At 33.9% G+C, this 12,841-nt stretch overlaps 1 protein-coding gene across 14 annotated transcripts in view; it reads right to left on the bottom strand.

Annotated features, from left to right (window-relative positions):
• The window catches only part of tox (thymocyte selection-associated high mobility group box), a 222,955-nt gene that overhangs the window by 60,672 nt on the left and 149,442 nt on the right, over positions 1-12,841 (bottom strand). For all 14 annotated transcript variants that reach the window (XM_073920269.1, XM_073920264.1, XM_073920278.1 and 11 more), the window contains 2 exons: positions 6,950-7,015; positions 1,588-1,695 (listed from right to left, as the gene is read on the bottom strand). In XM_073920269.1, coding sequence (XP_073776370.1) covers positions 1,588-1,695; positions 6,950-7,000 — 159 coding nt within the window. In that variant the 5' untranslated portion in view covers positions 7,001-7,015. The remainder of the gene's footprint in view (positions 1-1,587; positions 1,696-6,949; positions 7,016-12,841) is intronic.

The following is a 12,841-nucleotide window of genomic DNA, read 5'->3' as shown; positions in this document are numbered from 1 at the left end:
CAGTGCCAATTGTGCTATTGGAATAGCATAAAAATTGAGCTTATTAGCTACACAATGCTATAACACATCTTCAAACTTGCATTAGCAACCATGATTACTCATAACATTTCAGTTTGTCACACAATTCTGTAGAAATGTAGTTAGCTAGCAAGCATACATCTGCAAAAAACCTGATTTAAACACTCCCACACACACACACACACACACACACACACACACACACACACACACACACAAATGTAATAATGCATTTAAATGAAATCCATGGAAGAACTCAAAATAAATGAATGAATTGTTTTCATACTGTATAAATCTCATCAATTATGCTTTCTTTTCCACACCTTTTTAACATCGTAAACAGAAGGTACGGTAAACTTTATTTAGATACACAATTCTCTAGTTGGACTATTTTTTGGGTAAAATTAATTAAAAAGTGCACAGTAAAAAAAAGATTCAAAGCAGCTTCAGCTAATTATTATTTATGAACTAGTTCCACAGATTTAGTTATGTTCACTTATTTTTTAGCTTTAAAAAACTGAAAGGACTTCAATTGTTATTTTCAACTTGGCACAAACTGAATTACAACTTAATGAAGTTTATAATATTGGAGGGTTTGTGTTTATTAGTCCATCAGTCAGCTTTAGTCATTATAAATGTGGGCTGGATAAAAATGTTGAATTATGAAGAAAAATAGAACACATTGGACATTTTTTAATATATTTTAAGGACTTAATATGTCTTTTTAGCCCAATCAATAATATTCTCTCAAGGATATAATAATTCTATGTATTATAAAATAAAATTACGTTTACAGTTGAAGTCAGAATTATTAGCCCCCCTGAATTATTAGCCCCCTGTTTATTTTTTCCCCAATTTCTGTTTAACAGAGAGATTTTTTAAACACATTTCTAAACAAAATAGTTTTAACAACTCATTTCTAGTAAGTGATTTATTTTTATCTTTGCCATGATGACAGTAAATAATATTTTACTAGATATATTTCAAGAGACTTCTATACAGCTTAAAGTGACATTTAAAGGCTGAACTAGGTTAATTAGGTTAACTAGGCAGGTTATAGGGTCATTAGGCAAGTTATTGTATAACGATGGTTTATCATGTAGACTATCAAAAAAAATAGCTTATAATAATAATTTTGACTTCAAAATGGTGTTTAAATTAAAAACTGATTTTATTCTAGCCGAAATAAATCAAATAAACTTTTCTCCAGAAGAAAAAATATTATCAGACATACTGTGAAAATGTCCTTGATCTGTTAAATAGCAATTGGGAAATATTTAAAAAGGAAAACAAAAACAATTCAAAGGGGGGCTAATAATTCTGCCTTCAGCTGTAGATGAACTATTGTTTTGTTTTTCCTTCCATGTTTCCATGTGTTTTGCTTTATTTTAATTTAAAGCCTTTAATTTTTTGTCATTTAGACAAAATCATATTTTAAATATTAATAAACAGTGATTAACCATTTACAAATCCATTGGTGTAAAAATTATCCACATGTGTGTGATACACACACACACACTGTATATGACATTCAGATAGCATGTTTATCCCCAATATGGAGTAATTTACCCATGTGAGACGATGGCCATCCGTGTGTGTCTGGGTCTCTCTTTTCCAGTGTCCGCCGGCCTGTTTGTTGCTGTGCTGCGTCTGGCTGGGACTCGCAGGAACGCGGAACTACAGTGGGATAAAGGGCCAAGGGTCAAACGACAAAGCAGAAAAACAAAAAACAACAACACATGCAAGACTCCACTCAACTTTCATCACCCTTCAATACATTTTTTTCATGGCTCTGTTGCTTTCGATTCTCAATGCATTTTTCATCTCCAGTGGCATTAAAGCTGCAGCGCGAGCACCTTAAACACAGTGACCTGGGACATACGATGCAGATAATGCACATTTGAAATCAATTTCAGGCAGTGCAGAATGCAGCTTTTCCTGTTTAAAGAGGTATAAGCTCTACGAAGCAAACGAGTGACCTGTAATTTAGTGCACTTCCCTTTACATTCTCCTGAATGCATTTGCTACAGTGCACTGAATAATACATGAGTCAAATATCATTTATTTATTTTTCCTCTTTCTATTGAGAGCCGTGACACCACTGGGCTTTAGTCTCTGTAGCCTACAGGTTGGACTGTAATTCCCACTAATTCTTTATATCACAATGCTTTTTATGTTTATTATGTACTGCAGATTCCAATATTATTTATACAGTATATTAATTCAGTCAATTTACTCTACCTACAATTGTAAATGGCTTATCCAAAACGAATCACATTGCAATAGCATACATTTGATCAGTTTATGCATTTATTGTAAATAGTTAATTGTCTATGTATTGTTATATTATGTGATAATGATTACTATTATTATTATTATTATTATTATTATTATTGTTGTTGTTCATATAATAATATTAATAATAATAATAATAATAATAATAATAATAATAATAATAATAATAATAATAATAATAATAGTTGTTATTATTATTATTATTATTATTATTGTTGTTGTTGTTGTTAATAATATTTTTATGTTGTTGTTGTTGCTATTACCATTAAATTAGTATAGTATTATTATTTATAGTACACTCAAGTATGCATATTTAAATCAAATTTTTGTATCAAGATTTGGCAGAGCAAGCAAGCATAAATCTGCAGAAACCCTGGTTTAAAAAACACACAAAATTTGTACAACGCTGTTAAATGTTATGCACAGAAGAAATTAAACTAAATATCTATTGTTTCATACTGTTTAGATTAGATTTTGATTAGATTCAACTTTATTGTCATTACACATGTACAAGTACAATGCAACGAAATGTAGATTAGGTCTAACCAACAGTGCAATAGCAGCAAGTGTAGGATACAGGTATAAGTTATAAAGTGCAGTTATAAAAAATGATGGTGATATTTACAGATGGATGTACTATCAACATTTTATACAGGCTGTTTTAGCTATGAACAAATATTTACAATAAATAAATATATGTACAGGTTGCTATTAATAATCAGATGTGTGCAGATAGATAAACATAATGACAAATAACCATGTGCATTGGGTATGTACAGTTCAAACAAGTAAATCAGTGCAATGTAGTGCAATGAATACATACTGTTGTTACGTCCATAGACGTATAGTGGTTGTGTTTTTCTTCCTGTTTTTGTTTTTGCTCTATCTTTTGTTTAGCTTCACATTTGTCCCCTTAAACTTGAGTTGAACTAATATTTTTGTTTGGTACTTTCTTTTTGAACTTGCTACTTTATTACATTTTTTCATCATTGTAAATATTTTAGGCACGATCGCCTCACAGCAAGAAGGTTGCTGGTTCGAGCCACAGCTGGGTCAATTGCTCAATTCTCAATTGCATGTTCTCCTCGTGTTCGCATTGGTTTGTTCCAAGTGCTCCATTTTTCCCCACAGTCCAAAGACAGGCGGTATAGGTGAATTAAATGAACTAAATCGGCCGTAGCGTATGTGTGTGAATGCAGGATTGAATGTGTGTTTCCCAGTGTTGGGTTGCGGCTATATATTATATTATATTATATTATATTATATTATATTATATTATATTATATTATATTATATTATAATTTTTTATATTCCCAGTAGGGTTGCGGCTAGAAGGGTGTCCGCTGCGTAAAACATATGCTGGAATAGTTGGCGATTCATTCCACTGTGGTGAACCCTGATAAATAAAGGGACTAAGCCGAAAGAAAAAGAAAGAATATTATATTATATTATATTATATTATATTATATTATATTATATTTAAACTAAACTCCATATATTCAGATTTTTTTTTTACTACTTTTGTCAGTTTTCAAAGAGCTACAACTTTGTCAAACTGCAAGCCAAACGTGTTTCATGATTAGATTTAAATATACAATGTTCGACTTGCGTGAGAAAGGTGTGAATTGCACCTTCACACATTTGAGTAGAACAGAGACCTGTTAAACGTTACTTATGTCAAACTAAATGACAGGAAGATGTTTTGAGCAGGTTGCCAAACCATATGGACAGCTTTTTCTTCAAACGTGTTTCATTATTAAATTTACTTTTGCAAATGGAATAATTATTCATAACACTTTTTTTCAACATGTAATGAGAAAAACACAAGTGCGACGGGGAGGAAGGGGAGTTATTTTAGAGCGCATTACACCCTGCATCTCTTACAGTACATTAAAGGCCAAACTCTGTGATCCACAAACAGATTGAATTCGCTGCTTTTATTGTGTTTACTGCGTCAAGGCGCTTTGCAGAAAACTTGTTTTTAACCTTGAGTAATATTTCAGCATCCCATTGTGTATGGTGTTCGAAGTTTGAAATGTCAAAATGTAGCTTGCTTAAATTTCATGGAATGCAAGCGCATATTTCAGATCAATGCGTCTATGAAAACAGGCCGAACCCAAACAGCTCTTGACAAAAGAAGGAAGGAAATGTTTTAATAGAGCAGCAACATCACATATAGCCTGCAGCTGCCTGATAAAATGAACACGCAGAACTAATGTGGGAAAAATCCTAAAATGCAAGCCTACAGTCAGTAAAGGTGCGCCGTCTACAGCCGCCTGTCACGTTCGTTTGCACACAGCAGCACATGGCAGGTGTCCTGGGGGCCGCTAATTAACCCGTGGCCTTAATTCATTAGGCAAACATGTAGAAGGTCCCTTAAGACAAGCTGCTCTCCTCAAGCAAGCACGTTCACCCCTGACCTTAATACGCCCAAACGGCATGTTATAGTTTCAAATTTTAATCAAGCTGTGCTTTTTATAGCAAGACGCGCTATCTAGTGAGTCACTGATGAAACAGCCTTTTATCTTGGATGTTCGAACAAGCACAAGTATCCTGAAATAAACTTCCCTCGGTGTGTAACTAGAAGAGCATTGCTCAGAGATGCTGCAGTCTGAGGCGACGTTTACACGACAATGATGTAGCCAAAAAGGAAAAGCATTTCTCTTCATGTTAGCACAACAACAATTTCCACATTTACACATATGTAAAAATGGGCAAAAGTGCTGGATTACTTGTGCCTGGTCAGTATTTGGTGCTCTCACCTTTTTAGTAAACAGTACCTACTGTATAAGGAAAGTGATGATGTGCTGTTAGCAGCTCAGTGTCGGTGCGTATGTAAAATTTAAAGAATATATACATTACACACACTCCATTTTTTGGAAATAGACACCTAGTCTAGTCATAGTCACCTAGAGTCAAACAGTTGAGTTTTACCATTTTTTAATCCATTCAGCTAATCTCTGGGTCTGGCAGGAGCACTTTTAGCTTAGCTTAGCTTAGCATAGGCCATTGAATTGGATCAAATCATTAGCATCTTGTTTAAAAAAATAATCAAAATAGAGTTTCGCTAAATTTTCTATTTAAAGCTTTACTCTTCTGTAGTGACACTATGCACTAAGCACGACAGAAAATGAAAAGTTGCTACTTTTAGGTTAATGTGGCTAAGAAATTCTCTCAAATTGGCCTTGTTGCAATAGCGGTAGGCCATGGTAGTTACCTAGCTGTGGACTCCTTTTAGGAGCTGCGCACTGTCATTGAGACTTCTGCAGCATGGTACAGCAGCAAATGGATTATTTGATTATAGCCATGTTGATTATTGGTCTAATCTGATTCAATGATATATGCTAAGCTAAGCTAAAAGTACTCTCAACAGACCTGGAGATCAACGTTTTAACTCTAGAGGAGTTGCAAGCCTATTTTTAAAAAATTGCAGTGTTGATTTAATGCATGTTGCATAAAGTAAATCCATGCTTTGCTGATACAGATATGTGAATGTGATATATGTGAAATGGAAATATATAAATACAGAAAATGTAAATGAAAACTGTAAATGAAAAAGCTTATTTATTGACTGTCTTATTGCTATCACTTTAAAATAACAAACACTGTACATATCTCTATATTAGACTAAAACACTGCTTTATTTATTTATTTATTTATTTATTTATTTATTTATTTATTTATTTATTTATTTATTTATTTATTTATTTAGTTAATCATTTACTTATTTATTTGTTTATTTATTTATTTATTTACTTAATAATTTACTTATTTGTGCTTGTTTGTATGCTTGTACTTTTATTTTAGTTGCCTTTTTATTTGTTTAGTTTTAATTTCCAAAATGAATCCTCATTGAACCCAACAAGTTTACAATGATAAAAGCTTGTTAACATTTTTTTAACGATTAATTAAGAAATTATAATATTTTCTTTTGTTATTTCATTTTCATTCATAAGCAGCAGGGTATTTACAGCTACTGTATATTTCTGTCCATTCGCATCCTGTCCCTTTGTGCCCCCTGGAGGCATTGTCACAAACTGCTGTTACACCTAAAAACACGTTCTTAATTTTTTAGTGTAGCGGCGGTGTCACTAGCGGCGGTAATGGTCCTTTTGAAGTGTCACTCACTGTAAGTCATTAGCACAGATTTGAGCAACAACAACAACAATTCTATGTGCTCCCCCAATATAGTTTATGTTTGATTGTGCTTGCCTTTAATCTACACCTCTCTAAACAAGTATCATGACATAATAATTATCAAAAACTTTCATTTTGTAACCCGTTATCAGATTCATTCAGAGTTTTCAGTCGTTTCAGTTGTCATGTAAACAAACAAGCAGTTATTGGCTGAAAACGTTGTCGTGTAAACGGCCCCTGTCTCTTATAGGCCTTGTTTTGCAGTCTGTACTGGCTGTAGTTTTTAATGAAAGTGTAAATGGAGGAAATGAAAGCCGGCGACAATATGCATTAAAGCTTCATTTCATTAAGCTGAGACAAAGCTTTAAATGCTTTGTTTACATGTTATAATAGCCCCTGATTATGGTGGCGACTGATAGCGGCTCTAATTTGCGATGCGCCGGCTTAAATTTGTTTAATTACGACTTAAAACAAAAGGAGTGAGCAGTAATTAACCCACCTGGTTCCCTGGCACAAAGTCCTGGCCGGGCTCTGGCATACTCATGAACATGTTTTCACTGTCGTACTGCAAACAGATAGAGAGAGAAAAAAAACAATAAATAAACCGTCAGAAATGTTCAATTGACACACAATACGAGAAAGTCACAGAACATGCGGTTGGTATTTCTGTTCTGTGTTTTTCTTCCCAAAACGTGGTGCTCAAAGACAATTAGTCTTTGAAGTCCCTGCCGTATCAGATGGAGATGTCAGTGATTTGATTAGTAATTAGTACAGTGGTAATTAAAGTTGCTGGTTGAGGGGGATGAAGGCATTGCTTTCATGTTCGCAGTGGAATAAAATATGATTGAGTTTGATGAGCCCACACAAGGAAAGACCTGAGACTGTTGGACAAGCATCTCACTGTTGATATAGATGCATACAAATCTTTTAAAGCAACATTTTGAGTTATCAGGATGAACTGTACAAGCTGAAGCAACAAGATTGGCCAACAATTAAATAAAAAAAAGCTTTTTTGATTAGGGTTTTTGATGACTGACTAAACACAATTAGGACAAAATGAACACGAACAGTGCATTTATTAACACTAAAATTATTGTTGCACTGCAGAACAGTCATGCTTCGCCTGTTTACACATTTGTTGTTCAGTTCTCTTGGAAAATGGAAAACAACAGGCATTCACGCTGTTTTTAAGATACAAACCTCCAAATAAAAGCTGTAAGCCAAGCTAAATGCACTTGTTAAATTTGTTAACAGATTATAAAATGTGCAAAAGGAGTCAAAACAGCAACAGGAATTTCCTCTGCTAACAACAACATTTTTTTCAACCACTGTACTGAACTGCAACATCCCAAATATGTCAAGCTGTTTCATCTTGTGACAACATTTTTAGTTTGTTTAGATGTGTTTTTCGATGTGCTGAAATAGGGCTGCACAATATATTGTTTTAACATCGACATTGCAATGTGTGCATCCACAATAGTCACATCGCAAGATCTGCAATTTTGAATAGGGATTATAGACCATTTCAATGTGGTTATGTCATTGGCCCGTGAACATTTCCTGCTTGTTATCAAACTATTTTATAACTGTAACAAGATGCAATTCAATCATAACTTCTTGTTAAAACAGCTATCATTATTAATCAATATGAGGCTCTTTTTAGATTCTCGAGGTTATATAATTCAAAAATGTAAAACTGGAAATATGTTAGGACCATTGTTTTCATTTACATCTCTCAAAATGGTCTATAGTTGACCAGAAGCTGCAGTTCAGAAGAGTCATTGAAGATTTTTACCATAAACAAAGGGGCAAAAGTATATTATTTGCATGTGTTTTTAAGGCCTTTGACTGTATAAGTATATAGAGAGAGTTTAAAGCATTCAAGCAGTAAGAAATTCTGCCATTTGTAAGTTTAGTAAAAGTGATTTTATTTAATTATTTTTACATGAAGACTATGCAGTAATATTTAACATTAGAGCTATGTAAGCAGGGCCGGCGCGTCCATAGAGGTGACCTAGGCGGCTGCCTAACAGAAAATGAAAAGCTGCTATTTTGTAGGTCAATGTGGCTGGGTACTATGCTATCAATTTGGCCTTGCTGCTATAACAATGGGTCATGATAGTTACCTACTGTAGCTGGGGGCTCCTTTTAGGATCTGCACACTGTCATTGAGACTTCTGCAGCCATGGTAAAGCAGCAAATATCTTTGACTATTGGTCTATTGGTCTGATGCGATTTGATAATCTATGCTAAGCTAAGCTAAGCTAAGCTAAGCTAAGCTAAGCTAAAAGTGCTCTCGCCAGACCCAAAGATTAACCATAGTTACCCCCCCTAAAATATTCAACATGTCAGGCTAAATAATTAAAGCACTTCATTGTTGACTTATGCTGTCTTCATTAGATTCAAAAACACAATTTTATTTTTGAAGATAACTTGCCCTAATAAACTTAATTAGATTTATAACAATAAAAAAAAACTGTACATATACCGTAGGAACGGTAACTAAAAATCTTTGCAGTTTTAAAACCTTGACTTTTCCAAACTGCGGTAAACCTTGAAACCTGTTATCATCCCATGCTTAGCAGTAATATTTAATATTAAGTGCTATTTAAGCCATCCAATGAATTAGTACTCATATTGCAGAAAAAAAAAAACAGTGCAATGTCAGATTTTTACAATATTATGCAGTCCTGGTTGTAAACATTGTCTAGTCCAACCTCATTAGTGTGCATTCAGAAGCGAATTAAGAAAAGACTCAATTTTAGATACTAAAAAAAAACACGTTGAATAGTTTATTTTATGATTTAGTTTTAAATACTTGGCATACATACAGCAAAACAGTTTTTGAAAACAGACCATTAAAATAAATCATGTTAAAATCACATGGAAAACAGATGGTGCACATGAAAATATTCCAGAACCACATGTTTCATGTGTGTTTCACATGTGATTTTTCATGATGCTCATTTGGTTTCTCTGTAAGAGAGAGATTTATGCATTTTGTCATAAAAATGTAATAAAAATGCTCTGCCTCTAAATCATCTTACATTTTGACCTGACATATTCCCTCATACTTTATTAAACCCCTCCCTTCCAGCAATACGGCTCTATTCTGGCATGTAACTAGCACATATATTAATTCCAGATGGATGAAATCAAGCCTTTTTCTCTCAATTAAATATCCTGTTGCAGTCAGAAAAGTATCATATTACAGAAGTAAAATGGGTTGCACATGCTCTTTCACGTTAGCGAACCTTTCCAAGGCAAGACTCGCTAATCTACACCTACATGGCCAACAGAAATCAATCGGATGGAACCCGGTGTGTCTTTTACAGTACACATGCAGCTTGTGCAATCACCTGCTGAAGATGCTCGAAACTGCTTCAGCTGAGTCAGTGCAGGTTAACTGTGTGATGAAGGAGAATGAGCCTGTGACCCAGCTGTGCAGCACACCTGGGAAATTACAACAGCCCACACTTGCAGCCTGCCTGCTACAGTCCACTCAGCAACACGCACACATACACACAAACACGCAAATTCTGCTGACACGCCTGCCTGACAAATATCCGCCAATTTACATCCGCTCCACTCCTGTACAGCTCAGGGAAAATGGCTGATTAATATCAAAAGGAAGAATCATATGTGTTCAAAGTTCCTCCGCGATAGGTCCTGGACAGGGCTGTCATTAACACAGATTCATGACACTTACTTGAGTGCTATGAAAAAACTGAGCGGGGTGTCATGAAGACGAGGCGACTGGCTGTCACTGGCTGAATGTTTGTATTTCTGTTCATCCGAGCAGCACATCTCATTTCATTATGCCTGCTCGAGATAATTCTATGGAAATGAAATGGCAATAATCCTAATGAAAGCCTATCACATTGCGACCTTTTAAGTGCGCGAGTTGATGGGCCAATCTGATTGGTTTTTGCACACGGATGACAGTTAATTTCATGCTAGCTTATTGATTGTGATTAATGTGATCAGGCTGATCTAAGATGTGGCTATTCTTAAACTATGAAATGTGCTGCTTTATGAAACGCCACCAGTATAGCTGTGGCTTTACCGAACTTGATTCGTAACAAGGAGAAAATGTTTGCCAATGTTGAAAGAGCTGCATATATTTTTCTTGAGGGTAAACTGCAGTTAGATGCTTTTTGATTACAATGGCTCTGTTCCAAATCCTAGGGAGCTGCCTTGCTGTATGTTTTCTATAGAGGAAGTAGCTAAAATAGCACTTAGTGAGCTGACCTCATAGGCAGATCCTCGTCTGTATAGTCAAAGACAGTATATACTGTATACTGTACCAAGATGATTCACTCAAGTTACTATTAATGGGAGAAACTGAGGCTCACAATATGGCCGAATATAAAACTTGGGTCCCACTTTATATGAAGTGTTCTTAACTACTATGTACTTACATCAAAAAATTAATACAATGTACTTACTGTGTTCATAATGTATTTGAGAACACTTGTGGTGCTTTTGAGTTGGGATAGAGGTTGGGTTATGGACAGGTTTGGTGGCATGGGAAGGTTTAAGGGTGGGTTAAGGTGTAAGGGATGGTCAACAGTGTATTTACAAATGTAATTACAAAAGTTAATTACAGATGTAATTACATACATGTATTTAATCAAGCATAAGTACACAGTAAATACATGTATTTACACAATAAGTACATTGTAACAAACTATTAATTCCTGTGTAAGTACATATTAGTTAAGGCCACTTAATATAAAGTGGGACCAAAACTTGTCTACTAAAAAAGAGCCAATCGCCAATTCGTAAATCGTCTCAATTAGAGATGCAAAATATATCGTCGACCCTATCAAAATTGATATTCGAAATGTATTATTAGCATTATCATTGAGATCACCAAATTAGGCCATTATCTATAGACCATTTCAATGTGGCCATGTCATTGGCCCATGAACATTTCCTGCTTGTTTTTAAACTATTTCATTACTGTAACAACAGGCAATTCAATCATAACTTAATGTTAAAAAAATCAGCTATCAGAACATTATTTATGAATATGTGTGTTGTTTTGTATTCATGGAAGCTATAGAAATTAAAAATGTAAATCAGGAAATACGTTGGAACTATTGTTTTATGTTTTATGTTTACATTCCTCTAAATGGTCTATAAGACAATGATTTATGGATTATTTCCTAATTACTTAATTTAAGGTAAAATAATGACAGTTGCTCACTGTATGTGTTTGCCTTTTGTTTTTGCAATCATACAGAAAAATGCTAAAGATATTCATTTTTTATTTTATCCAGGCTATGTTTTGGTATCGGCCTCTAAGCAAAATAGTTTCCATTTCAGTGAAAAATTCTACATGGGTGCGTCCCTAATCTCAATCATAGAAACATTTGAGGTTATATATGCTTACTGCAAAGTATTTTTTCTATTCTTTGTATTAAAATAAACCTGAAAAATAGTTTCAACTCAACATTACCTTCAATTACAATCACACACACTTCAGTTTCATTATAATGCAGTGTTTTTACCGTTGATATCTTAATTTTATAATCAGTCAGAAACAGGCATGAGACGATAACCGTTTTCAAGGTATAGCGCGGTTTGATAAAGTCAAGGTTTTAAAACCGCCTAAATTTTCTGCTATACTGTTTTTAAGGTATGTGTAAGATTTTTTTATTGACATTTTGTTATAAGTTTTGTAGTTAAGTTTCGGATAACAGTATCTCCAGCAGAAAATATATTTAAAAAAGCTGTTTTAAATTGTAAAGAAATCTGTGTTTTTGAAACTAATGAAGACTAATAAAGTCAATTATTTAATTTGATGATTTAGCCTGACATGTTTACTGCTCCAAGATATTATAAATCTTTCAAAAAATAAATTATATTGTGTTCAAAGGGTAAAAAAGCTTTTGTTTTTTACCCTGACATTCAAAAAGAATATATTTTAGAGCACAATACTGTGATACCGTGAAACTGTGATATTTTTATCCAAGGTTATCATACCGTCAGAATCTTATACCGGGCCATGACTAGTCATAATCTTAATCAGTCATTTGACCTCAATGGCAGACAAAAGAAATTTACCCTACAAATTTTAAAAGGCGGAGCTTCATAGACACACCTACCTATTACATAATCAACAGAGGTAGTTTTTTTTTTTTGAATTTTTCAGCTCCTAAAACAAACAACATATTAATTTAATTTAATTTAGGAAAAATCTACCATTGTGATTTTCTTTTATTTTGCAATAAATATTCCGATATGAATACAATTTCACCAAATGACTTATTATTTGGAAAGAATTTACAATATTAGATCGATTAGGATGATTCTGCAGTGGAAGTGCATCTCTATGAAATGTAATAAAAAAAATAGATTTATGAATGAATGTTTACTTTTTGCA

Source organism: Danio rerio, chromosome 2 (genome assembly GCF_049306965.1).
Source record: "Danio rerio strain Tuebingen ecotype United States chromosome 2, GRCz12tu, whole genome shotgun sequence".
Taxonomy (NCBI): domain Eukaryota; kingdom Metazoa; phylum Chordata; class Actinopteri; order Cypriniformes; family Danionidae; genus Danio; species Danio rerio.
The sequence above is the reverse complement of the archived record's forward strand: the minus strand, read 5'-3'. Positions and strand labels throughout refer to the sequence as shown.